The sequence below is a fragment of the Ursus maritimus genome, unplaced genomic scaffold, assembly GCF_017311325.1.
Source record: "Ursus maritimus isolate PB19 unplaced genomic scaffold, ASM1731132v1 scaffold_25, whole genome shotgun sequence".
NCBI classification, from domain to species: Eukaryota; Metazoa; Chordata; class Mammalia; order Carnivora; family Ursidae; genus Ursus; species Ursus maritimus.
The window spans coordinates 4,606,412-4,619,819 of NW_024425008.1; the positions used below are offsets into that span (position 1 = coordinate 4,606,412).

The window sequence follows — 13,408 nt, forward strand, 5'->3', positions numbered from 1 at the left end:
CCTAATTCATGTGGGAAGAGTGTTCTGAGTTTCTATGACTTCGCCACACTGAGTCAGTTAGTAGACAGACCCGACAGTCCACCAGGGACTGAGCCACAAGGCTGAAGAGGCCAGGCCCTTGGGCCAGCCACACGTGCAGCACTGATGGCCAGCAGTTACTTGGCATACTCTTTCACAGAAGGTCCTCGATAAACTGCCAGGAGTTAAATTTCCTGCAAAATGACTCCACAGCATGGTAACTGAAAACCTCTGGCTCTGAAAAGGTGTTTGCAATCTCAGGTCTAAAACATTCACGATGAAACCTGAAATAATTTTTCTCCAATCTTTCTAGGTGGTCGGATTGGAATATCCAGACTTCAAGAACTACTACCTGTGATGACATATTTTCAAAACCGTAGCTGATATAAATACAGAAATTCGAGTATAGCTAGTCGAACCTATCAACGCTTATTATTATGAGATGTTACAACCTAAGGACCAAGAAACCCTTTCAGTCTCATTGTAGTAATAACTCAATGTGCAATATTTGATAAGGAAAATACCCCATTAGGTTTAAAAATAAATTTAATTATGCAAAGTGTGACTATGTACGTGGTTATGTGTAGAAATTCAAAGTTTAATTTTAGCATATCTGGCCATTATGAATCTAGAATTCCTAATTATCCATTTATTTTATTTATCTATTTTTTTAGAGAGAGGGAGACAGACAGAGAGAGAGAATCCCAAGCAGACTCCATGCCCAGCGCAGAGCCCACCATGGGGCTCCATCTCACGACCCATGAGATCATGACCTGAGCCGAGATCAAGAGTTGGATGCTTAACCCACTGAGCCACCCAGGCTCCCCAAACTGGAAGGAATCTATGTATAGGCTTCATTTATTTTTATTTATTTATTTTTAAGTAGGCTTCACCCTCAGTGTGGACCCCAACATGGAGTTTGAACTTATGACCCTGAGCTCGAGACCCCCTAATGATCCATTTCAGAATTTACAAAATGTCCACATTTGGAACTGGAGGAGGCAAACCGTGTGTGCTACGCTGTGAGACAAAGTCTTACTTAAGTCCTGTGGAAGATCCTGACACCCGGCACAGTCACTCGCGCTCTCATCCTCTGACAGGCAATCCCGCTTCTAGCGATCTGTCCTAAGGACTTACTGGCAACAATGCAAAATGCCACACGCACAAGGTCAACCACCGCAGCATTACCTGTAAGATAAAAGACCACCACAGGGACTGGTGGAGTAGCCTGTGGGGCAGCCTCACCGCAGGGGGCGCTGCAAGAGGAGGAAGGAAGATCTCTCCACACCGGGGAGAAAAGAGCGAGCACAGAACAGTTTTACCTGCTGTGCCAGAAGCCTGAGGACTTTCAGCAGATTTAAAATCTTAACTCTTTTCATGTGATTTTTTTTAAAGATTTTATTTATTTATTTGAGAGAGAGAGAGCACAAGTGGGGGGTGAGGGGCCGAGGGAAAAGCAGGCTCCCCACTGAGCAGGGAGCCCGATATGGGCTCGATCCCAGGACCCTGAGATCATGACCTGGGTCGAAGGCAGATGCTTAACTGACTGAGCCACCCAGGCGCTCCTTTTCTTATATGATTTTAAAAAGGTTTTAAAATGATCAGTCTACAAATGAATCAAGTTTTAATATAGTGTTGGTGGGTAGATGGGGCTCTCCCCGGTATCATGGGTTATTTGAATTCCCGGGCCCAGGTCTGGTAATGTAAGAATCCTGTAAGGCTGAATAGTCAATATAATGGAAATATGTATGGACAAAAAAGACATTAATGAACCGATTACGAAGAGTCATGTATTAGCATCAGCTGGTGAACGGATAAGCAGTATGTTGCGTCTCCAAGCACCAGAGTTGATCCAGCCATCAGACGGAGTGAGGGACTGGATCAGAGGGAATAAACTACTGACACTTGCGGGACACGGATGCACCCTGAAGACTTGCTAAGTGAGAGAAGACAGCGGCCAAAGACCACATACCGCATGATTCCTTTTACACGAAATGTCCACAACGGCCACATCTGTGGAGACCGTGGACTGATGGTTGCTAGGGAGCAGGGGCGGGGGGGTGAAAAGGGGTATCTTTTGGGGCGATGACAATGTTTTGAAATTAGAGAGTGGGGATGGCTGTACAACTCTGTGAACGTACAAAAACCAATGAATTGTTCAGTTTAAAAGGGTGACTTTCATGTTCTGTGGATTGCATCTCACTAGGCTGCTATAAAATAGTCGTTCATTAGAAAACTGGAAAAATCTGAATGCTACTTGATATTAAGGAATTATTTTGTAATAATAAATTTGTGATAAGGGTATTATGGATTTTTAAAAAAGAGAATCCTTATATTTTAAGAATATATACAGACATATTTATAGATAAAATTATACAATGTCTTGGATTCGCCTTAAAATAATCCTAATGGGGTGAGGGAAGTAAGTCACGGGGGGATAATAAATAAAACTGGCAACACGTTGATAAATAATGAAGCCAGGTAAAAAATAAAAGGTATTTTTCTTTCTACTTTTATATACATTTGAACATTTCATAATATGAAGCTTTTTATTTTTTTAAGATTTTATTTATTTATTTTAGAGAGAGAGAGAGAGAACAGGGGGGAGGGGCAGAGGGAAAGGGAGAGAAAATCTCAAGCAGATTCCAAGCAGAGCCTGATATGGGGCTCGATCTCATGACCCCGAGATCATGACCTGAGCCAATCAAGAGTCGAATGCTTAACCAAATGAGCCACCCAGGAGGCCCACCATAATATCAATTTTGAGTACAATCCTTCTTAGTCTCTGGGAAATGGAATATATCTACTAAACCTTCTCCATAATTCATTAAACAATGACTGTCTAAACCGGGGAGGACAATTAATGGGAAAAATGAGAGAGATGACAGTGTGTTCTGTCTTAAAGAAAACCCAAAAGTTATTTTCTGTAATAGAGCCCCCTGTAAGGCAAAAGACGAGGAGAAAGCACGGTGTAGGAGAGGGGGACACAAACTGCTAACTGCAGGTAACCAGCATCAAGAACTAATTACTTGTTAATTTCATTCATTGCGGAGAGCTTCAAATTTTAATTTGTTCGTTGTCCCTCTCTAATAAAATTTGTGAAGGGATCATACATATTTCACACAATCATGTGCCAGATATGATCTATGCTATTTGGGACACTTTGCAAATCAAGTTAAACCTTGAGAAGAGAGCCTGCATTTCAAGTCCTTCGGTTATTCATTCCCTAAATATTTGGTTTGATTTGAATAATGTGAATTTAAATAAAAATACGAAGCAAAGCAACATAGATGGTGGAAAGAAGGCAGTCCAGCCAGCCCCTGGGGCCAGTGCCAGATTTGTGTAACCTGGGGTAAATTATCCAACCTCCTAGAGGCTGTTTTCTCATCTGTAAAATGGGCATGACAGCACCTACTTCGAAGAACCACGGAGAGGGGAAATGGGCTCACATATCCAAAATATCTATTGCAATGTCCAGCACCCAGCCGATCAATAAATGTAGCTACGAGTCTCATTCTGAGTATCAGGAGGAAGCGTCAACGTAGCAGAGACTACTGAAAGGTGAGCCGTAGTCTGCTTTCAACAGCGCTCTCGGGGCTAAGTCCTGACACTGGGAGGTTTTGATGTCCCAGAACAGCAGGACCTACGTTCATATGAGCATCTCGACCAGAAAGTTCGGTTGTATTTAGTAATTCTCTGATCTGTTAATTAATGGGGCTCTGAATAGAACCAATAAAAAAGTCTGTAAAAGGTATATTAAAGTTTACAAAAGGCAAACTGCCGAATTACGGTCTGAACACACAAGCAAAATTTAAAATGATAAATAGGGGGCGCCTGGGTGGCACAGTGGTTAAGCGTCTGCCTTCGGCTCAGGGCGTGATCCCGGCGTTATGGGATCGAGCCCCACATCAGGCTCCTCCGCCATGAGCCTGCTTCTTCCTCTCCCACTCCCCCTGCTTGTGTTCCCTCTCTCGCTGGCTGTCTATCTCTGTCGAATAAATAAATAAAATCTTTTAAAAAAATAAAATAAAATAAAAAATAAATAAAATGATAAATAGAACTTACTTGCCAGTTAATGCATAACAAAGCAGACAACCCCAGATACATGGGACAATGACTATATTTTAATCTACATTTTACAGTAAAATCGTATCGCACTCCCCTTGCACTGAAATGGAAATTAGCCATGCATGTGTACAATGGGCCCATTATGAATTTAACTCCAAACCATGATTCCTTGTCTTCCTGAGAACACACGTGAGCCAACTCCAGCCTCCGGACATGTGCTCTGAGCCCTGCTGCTGTTCTCAGTGCGGTGAAGATCAGATTCAGGGGTAAGAAAGGAGTAATTTTCATTTTTTAATTTTTTTAAATGAGTTGTTTAAAAGATTTTCTTTATTTATCTGAGAGAGAGAGAGCACACAAGCAGGGGAAGGGGCAGAGGGAGAAGCAGACTCCCCACTGAGCAGGGAGCCCAATGCAGGACTCAATCCCAGGACCCCGGGATCATGACCTGAGCCAAAGGCAGACGCTTAACTGACTGAGCCACCCAGGAGCCCCAGAAAGGAGTCATTTTTAAAAACACAAGTTTCTTTTGCTTATTACACCAAAGAATATTTAGAAAACAACTAACAAGTATAGAGAAAAGCAATCACAATCCTATCACTCGGAAAAAAAAACACCATCAATGATAACTCTTGGTATAACTCTTTCCCGTCTTTTTGCACAGATTTTGTCTATTTACTTGAATTATGCCATATAAACAGTTTCATATCTTGCTCTTGACTCTTTTTTTTTTTTTTAAAGATTTTATTTATTTATTCGACAGAGATAGAGACAGCCAGCGAGAGAGGGAACACAAGCAGGGGGAGTGGGAGAGGAAGAAGCAGGCTCATAGCAGAGGAGCCTGATGTGGGGCTCGATCCCAGAACGCCGGGATCACGCCCTGAGCCGAAGGCAGACGCTTAACCGCTGCGCCACCCAGGCGCCCCTTGCTCTTGACTCTTAATGCAATGCATGGGCACTTTCCCTGTTGTTACCAATAACACAGACATTTTTTAAAGATAACACTGTATTCAAGCCTACGAAGGGCTGCGGGTTTTCTAGCCATGCCCCTATAGCTTGCATTCCTTCCATTCCTTTCTATCCATTTATCCCCCAAAGTGCATGATGTGGCAGCAAACTCTTATTCTTGAAGCTCTTCTGTACTTATACTCACAACAGCAATCTATAAGAGGGTCTTCTCACCGCATTCTGCTAGGGAGCCAGGAAGACTGCCCCCGCTCCAACCACAACACCGAAAAGCTTTAATATCGCCAAGAATTTTTAAAATATGGGCCTTCACAAACTATTTGATTCTCTTTTCTCCACTATATGGTAACCCAAGCTCAGCATAACTAAAAAATGCCATATCTCCCCATCTGAGAGTCGATCTAACATAAACAAAAGCAAATTTGCAGGCTGAGGTTCTCTCGAGCTAAGATGCATGACAGGGCAACCAGTTCTTAATACCTAAACAAAACACCAAAGGCAAAAGAAAACAAGAGGAACAAAGTTTGGGGAGCTTAGGTAGAGACTGAATAACTCCTAAGACCCAGGGCGGTAGCACTGTTAAAAATCCCAGGGACAGGAGAATGTTGCCAAGGAAAAGTGGTCTGAGACGTCGCTCCCTCTGTATAAACCCTACGTCCACAGGCCCAGCATCGGAAGGGTTGGCCACAATCTGCCCCCTGTCTCGGGGAGCCATGAACGCGATCTGTCAGTGAATTATTATCCTGAGACTGCAGTCCTCATTGTTATGCTAGTGAAGTCATGCAAAGAATAATAAAGTAAGTCAAAGCTGAGAGGTCACGAAAACTTTCTTCACATAAGTGAAGGTCTGTCATGGAAAGGGCCTAGAATCATGATAGACGGCCTCACGGGCAACACTGGGGCGACTGTGTGGACCCTGCCGTCTACCAGCGAGGGGTGACTGTGGCGTAGCCACGGCACCCACCGCGCACTTTCTCTGAGCTGAACCATGCTGAGCGCCTTGAAAGCTCACTGCCCACCAGTGTGGCCTGTTTCGTGGTGGCACAGCCATTCCTGTCACGGGGCAAACAGTGCAAAGATGTGCACCCCAAGCCCGAAACATGAACCCTAAGCTGACAACACTTAATGTTTAACCATTGGAATGCCGTGTGTCCCGTCTTCTTCAAGTCTGCACGAGGCTGGCAGGCCAAAATACTGTAAAGTGCGATAATAATAATAATGTGGCCTTTTACAACCAAAACAAGTTTGCCTCCAATCCACCTTGTCTGAAAGATCCCCCAACTGAGCTGTGGCTACTGACTATAGCTGTCCAGCTACAGGTGCGCACGCACCCACACGACCCTCCCCAGAAGGGAAGCAGCGACCCAGAGCTTCGGACAGGCCCCCTCCTCCACCTCCCCACCTCTGCTTCCTCTGTCCTGTAATTACCTGCTTGGGGGAAACCGTGGCCCATTGTATCCTGGGGATGCCACCCCACTCACCAGCTCTCTTATGATCTTTGTTCTACTTCTTGGGGTGAGTGACCCCCTGGCTATTATGCTCTGATTTACTTTTACTTATGAAAAGAATATTATAGAGAAATAGAGGTCACTATGAAAACAAATCATTCTCCTAGACAAAGTTTCATAAAAAGCAAACCTCACCCTTAATCAAGGGAAGAAAACTCCTTGGCAGGTCTCTTGTATTATTTTTTCCCTAATTGTTTTAAAAACAGAAGTTTTGGAAGTCTGACGTTTTATATGAAGTAACAACTTCGAATGGACCCTTTAGGGTAGAGTAGTCGTCGGTTTTATTTTTGGAAAGCTGAGCAGGTCAAGAGTATCTAAAATGAACTGGTTTCTTTTTAAAGTTTCCTAATCACTCTGTAACTTAGGAGGAAGGAAAAAAAAAAAACACATGATTTAAAAGGATTATTCAAGGGATACCTGGGTGGCTCAGTTGGTTAAACATCTGACTTCAGCTCAGGTCCTGATTTCGGGGTCCTGATCCAGCCCCTTGTTGGGCTCCCTGCTCAGCAGGGAGCCTGCTTCTCCCTCTCCCTCTGCACCCCCCCCCCACCGCTTGTGCTCTGTCTCTCAAATAAATAAATAAAATCTTGTAAATAAATAAATAAAAGGATTATTCAAGAGGTAGTGTTATATGGTAACAGATGGCAGCTACAATTATGGTGAGCACGGCATCCAGAGATATTAAATCACTATGCTTTACACCCGAAATTAATGTAACACTGTGTGTCAACTATACTCAGATAAAAAAAATTACAGAAATATGTAGACATTGCCCAGCATGTATCTCTTACATGGAGCTGGTGATAATTACCCAGAAGGACAAAGAAATAGATTTCTTTCCGCGGATATGTGAAAATGTAGCCAAGCACTTGAGAAAAAAGTAACATATGCAACATAAGACAGTACCCTCTCCTGACTCCAAGAAAAACATGGTAACTGTGAAATAATTTGTTAAATCCAAACAACCAAAAAAAAAAAAAAAGCTAATTTTAAAGGGACATTTACATGCCAGTGTGATCTCAAATGTTTCAATCAAAGGAATTTAACAGCCAAGATGAATTCTGTTTTCTAAAGTTAGCCACGAGGAACAGAAATCCTGGCAAACGACGAGCAATGTATATGGGTTGAACAGACATTGGGGGACGATGAGTAGCAGGACAGAAGCTTTTACGAGGTGTCACACTTCCAAATTTTAGGAAGAGGGTCACTACAAAGTTACTTCAAACACAAATATTGCTTTTTTTATGTTTCACACATAGGCGCCACAGGGACATGAAACGATGATTTAAATTTGCCAGAAACCCACTAGGTACTGAATTCTGTAGTAGGCTACGTTCTCCTGGACAGCAGAGCAGGAAATTCGAAACAGGCAGCTGTGCCCAGGAGGAGCTTACTAGCTAAGGGGGGCGGGGGCAGTGAGTGATGAACGTACGGGTTCTGGGCTCCTCAGGGCCCCCTCTGGGCCCCCAGGCCTTGGCTCCGAGCTTCGCCGAGACATTGGATAATTAACTGTTGGCTATGCTGAACTGAACGGTAGCAGACAAGCTGAGTATAAAGAAAGACAGGAGAGTTATCAAGAAGTTTCTAGGGCGAACAGCCTCCAGGGTGCCCAAAGGATCGTGGGGTTTTTCGGTTCTAGGTTCTGCCTTGCAAGCTACGTCCCCCCTCCTAAACTTGATACACGATTGCTCCTGACCATCCACCGTGGGTGGTTCTGAGCGTTTACTGGTTACCTACTCACGTACACCCTTGGGCTGAACAACTCACTAACATCAAGCCAAAAACACCCTGTCCTGCTTTGTGTGATGATTTTGGCAATGCCAAGAGCAGCTGCTTGGTGTTCTGAGTCTTGGGTCTGTGTCAAAGCTCAAGCATGCGCATACGCGCTAGGGGCGAACACCTGCTGCCAGACCAGGTTGTCTGCCGCCCGCACATCTAAGATGCCCACCTTTGGTAGGTCCTTTCCTGTTCAGCACAGCCTGCTGCTCCTCCGTGATGTTCAGCCGCCGAACCACGTCCGCCAGCGCCGACTTGAGCAGCTGGATGTCATCCTCTTGCATCTGGACGCGCTGCTCCAGGGAGGCAATGCGGTCTGTCACCTCCATGCTGCTGGCCGCCGAAGCGCTGTCATCTGAACCACAGGAGAGGAACCAGTGACTCGTTAGTGCCCCCAGGGAGATCAGACCAACATCCATGTGCGTGCATGTGGCTAACACATAACAATATTTATCAATGGAAGGCAAAGCTCTTATGCAGAAACATGGGACAGCTTTTACGACCTATGACGACTGCGCCTCATTCTACTACAGTCTTTTCGTTCTGCTTGTGCTTTTCATTTTTTAGCTGCGTGGGTTTTTTTTTTAAGATTTTATTTATTTATTTGAGACAGAGAGGGAGAGAGACAGAGCATGAGTCGTGGGGAAGGTCAGAGGGAGAGGGAGAAGCAGACTCCCTGCTGAGCAAGGAGCCCAACGTGGGGCTCGATCCCAGGACCCAGGACCCTGAGATCATGACCTGAGTCGAAGGCAGACGCTTCACCAACTGAGCCACCCAGGTGCCCTTAGCTGTGGTTTTAATTGCTATTATATTATTCTAGACACAAGGCAACATATTTTCTTTCCCATGACGTCAGAGACCTCAGAGGCCGGGGAGGGGGGCGGCTAGGGTGCACCCACTTCAATTTCGCACACACTGCAGAAATCCACTGCACGGTCTTCTAGCTTTGGTGCCATTGATGCTAGCTGACGGGGTGGTCACATAATCATACGACTACACTATCTCCTGAAGCCAATATTATACACCATATGTTAACTAACTAGAATTTAAATAAAAATGTGAGAAAAAAACCTTTTTGCATGATTTCACTATGTAGGTAAAGTTAATGTATCATCTTTTGCAGGTAAAATAGCTTTGACATAGCAGTTATCAAATGTTTTGGTCTCAGGACTCCTTTATATTAGTCAGTTACTGAGGACCACAAGTAGCTTCTGATGGTGTGAATGAGTCCATCAGTACCAACGATATTGGAAATTAAGACAGGCATTTTATAAATATTGAATCATGACCTATTTAAAAGCAACAAAAGCATGACATTCGATAACACATTATTGTGGAAAATTGCTGTGTTTTTAAAAACAAAAATAGTTTTGTGAAAAGACTGACATTTTGATTATTTAAAAATTTTCTTTAATGTCTGACTTATTAGAAAACTGGATTTGTTTCTTCGTTCAATCTGCTGTGATATGTTATTTTGGTTGGAATATACGAAGATAATTTGGCCTCATGCCGACACGCAATAGGAAACGGAAGAAGTATTTTAATAGCCTCTTCAGATAATTATGGATAATCTTATTATTCAGTCAAAACATGATAGATAGTAATGTTATAAAAGTTAGCCGCAACGCAGAGTCTAAGATCATATAAATAAAATTTTTGACTTCGTTAAAAACAAAAAAACCCAAGACTACACTATGTACCAGTCATGCCTGCTAAGGTCTGGGTACTCGGACAAAGTAACACGAGTGGTCAAATCGGTTTGGTAAGTGTCCCCTTACAGCGATGGCAATCCTGGTCTCTTGTACAGAGCCGTTAATCGCCAATTCCTTACCAAGGCCTCCCAGGGCCCACATAGTCTCCTTCCTCGGAAACTCATCTCATGTAACTCCTCCTTTCACTCTCCGTGCTTTGGTCACACTGACCTTTCACAACTGCCCTAACAGCTTTGGGATCTGCTGTTGCCTTTCCTTGAAACATCTCTTTTTCTTTTTCTTTTTTTTTTTTTTAGAGAGAGGCAGGGGAGTGGCTGAGGGAGAGGCAGAGAGAGAATCTTAAGCAGGCTCCATGCCCAGCACGGAGCCTAATGCAGGGCTCAATCTCATGACCCTGAGATCATGACCTGAACCAAAATCAAGAGTCAGATGCTCAAAGGACTGAGCCACCCAGGCACCCATACTTAAAACATTTCTCAACGAGCTTTTTGCATGACCAAATTCTTCTGTTCTTTAGGTGTGAATTCAACCAGAGCTCTTCAGAGATGCTTCCTAACAACCTAACCTAAGGCTGGTACTTGGATCACCTCAACTTTATTTCTCCCTTCCATAATGTTACCGTGCTCTTGTTAGCTTATCTGCTATCTCCCAACTACAATGTAAGCATCATGGACTTGCTTCTGCTTCCAGGTATGACAAACCCTTCATGGACAGCACCCACCCCCTCCTGCCCACAGAAGGCAATTGTAAGCCTAGAAATTATACAAAAAAACAACTACCTGGAAGTACTGGAGGGGAGACACAGGTGTATAGACTCTGGTGGGGAGTTCACACTCACTTGGAAAAATAAACAAGTAAATCCCTTTTGCATGGCTTCTAGCCAGATCTAAGTGGTACACAGCAGGGGTGAGCGTACATGTGGGAAACCCTGTAGCCATTTTGTCCAAAGAAAACCAAGAAGTGAAGTCCAAAAACTGTGAACACCGAGGAGAGTGGGGAAATTCCAGAAGGAAAGATGCCAGAGGGGGATTCCCAAATTCTGCCTATCTCAGCTCTGGCTGACCCAGGAATTGCACCAGCACGGAACAGACTCAAGTACCACCACTAACAGCAGAAGAGCGGAACTCAGATTGGAGGAGACGCCCAAGAAGCAGTTTGCAGTTCAAGTCCAGCCAAGGAACGTAGCCACCTAGACAAGGGAAAGGACACTTCTCAGAGGAAAATAAGAGAAGACAAAATCCCTACAACTTAAGATTTGTGATGTCCAGGATATAATCCAAAATTGCTCAACGTACTAAGAATCAAGAAATGGAACACAGTCTCAAGAGAAAAGAAAATACACTGAGTTCAACTCCAAATGACAAAATATTGGAACAAACAGATAAGGAAAATGAGGTATTTCCAATGAATGAAAATTTCAATGGAGAAGTGGGACGCACTGGCAGAGAAACAGAAACAATAAAAAATGAACCAAATGGAAGTTCTAGAACTGAAAAATACAACTTCTGGAGCAGACAATTCGCTGACTGGATGCAGCGGCATGGACGTGATGGAGGAAAGACCAGTAAACCTGAGGATGAGTGGAGGACGTCTCCAGGGTGAAGAACACAGAGAAAAGAACTGAGAAAAGAAGTTAGCCAAGTCCCTTGGGGATTTGTTAGAGGATCTCAAACGGTCCAACATACACTACATTGGAATATAAAAAGAAAGAGAATGAGGCAGAAAAAAATATCTAACACATAAAGGCCCCACATATCCTCAATCTGATGAAAGACAGAAATGTAAAACAAAATGCTAGACGAACACCACGCAGAATAAACACAGAGAAGCCCCGCCCAAGGTACATCATAATCGAATTGCGGAAAACCAGATGACGTGCACATCCTGAACGCAGCAAGGGCAAACGGACATAGGATATAGTGCGGAAAGACCACGCAGACTAGAAGACAGCGGAACATCTCTAAAGTACTGAGTGGAGCGCCTGGGTGGTTCAGTCGGTGATGCATCTGCCTTCGGCGGGTCAGAGTCCTGGGATCGAATCCCACATCGGGCTCCCTGCTCAGCAGGGAATCTGCTTCTCCCTCTGCCCCTCCCCCCCGTTTGTGCTCTCTCTCTGTCTGAAATAAATAAATCTTAAAAAAAAATAAAGTACTGAATGAAGAAAATTCAATCCAGAATTCTATATCCAGCAAAAATATCCTCCAATAGCGAAGGCAAAGAAAAAACATAAAAATAAATGGAAACTGAAAGAATTCATTGCCAGCAGACCAACATTACACGAAGTACCAGAGGAAGTTCTTCAGGGTAAAGGGAGATTATGTAAGATCAAAACTCAGACCCTCAGGAAAGAATGAAGAGCCCTGGAAGTGATAAAATGTCTGAGTGAGTTCAAGACTTTTTTTTCCTTTTTGCGTTTTCCTGTTACTGTTCTTATAACCTTTAAGCCGTTGAAGATGGAAGTTATGACACTGACAGGATCCATAAGGTGTGCACATGTCATACACATAACTACCATAACACAAAGGATGGGGAAGACATGGATCTGCAAGGTTTTAATATTTTACATAAAAGTTTAATATTATACATTATTGACTATAAGGGACCCATGAAAAGTTAAAGATGTATATTGTAATCCCTAGGGAACTACTAGAGAATAATGCAAATAAGTATAGCTAAAAAAAAAAAAAAAACCAACAGAAATATTAAATTGAAATTCTATACTCAAATAATCCAAAAGAAGAGGGGAAAAGAGGGAGAGAGGAACAGAAAGTAAACAAATAGGAAAAAAAAAAGGAAAATGATCAATGTAAACTTAACATAGTAATAACTACATTAAATGTTACATTAAAGCAATAATTCCGGGGCGCCTGGGTGGCACAGCGGTTAAGCGTCTGCCTTCAGCTCAGGGCGTGATCCCGGCGTTCTGGGATCGAGCCCCACATCAGGCTCCTCCACTATGAGCCTGCTTCTTCCTCTCCCACTCCCCCTGCTTGTGTTCCCTCTCTCGCTGGCTGACTCTATCTCTGTCACATAAATAAATAAAATCTTTAAAAAAAAAAAAATAAAGCAATAATTCCATTAAACACATCAATTAGGTGGCTCAGTTGGTTGAGTCTGACTTTTGATTTCAGCTCAGGTTGTGATCTTAGGGTCCTAGGATTGAGCCCTGTGTCAGGCTCCCTGCTCAGCGGGGAGTCTGCTTGAGATTCTCATATTCTTTCTCTCTCTCTCTCTCTCTCTCTCTCTCTCCCCCTGCCCTTCCCCTCTCCCCCACACTTGCTCTCTCTCTAAAATAAAGGAATAAATCTTAAAAAAAAAAAACTAACACATCAATTCAAAGTCCAAGAATGTGAGAAAAATAAA

General features: G+C 43.4%; 1 protein-coding gene across 4 annotated transcripts in view; it reads right to left on the reverse strand.

The window, feature by feature from the left end:
- Positions 1-13,408, reverse strand: part of EML1 (EMAP like 1) — a 174,155-nt gene that overhangs the window by 67,585 nt on the left and 93,162 nt on the right. For all 4 annotated transcript variants that reach the window (XM_040641441.1, XM_040641442.1, XM_040641440.1 and 1 more), the window contains exon 2: positions 8,506-8,688. In XM_040641441.1, coding sequence (XP_040497375.1) covers positions 8,506-8,688 — 183 coding nt within the window. The remainder of the gene's footprint in view (positions 1-8,505; positions 8,689-13,408) is intronic.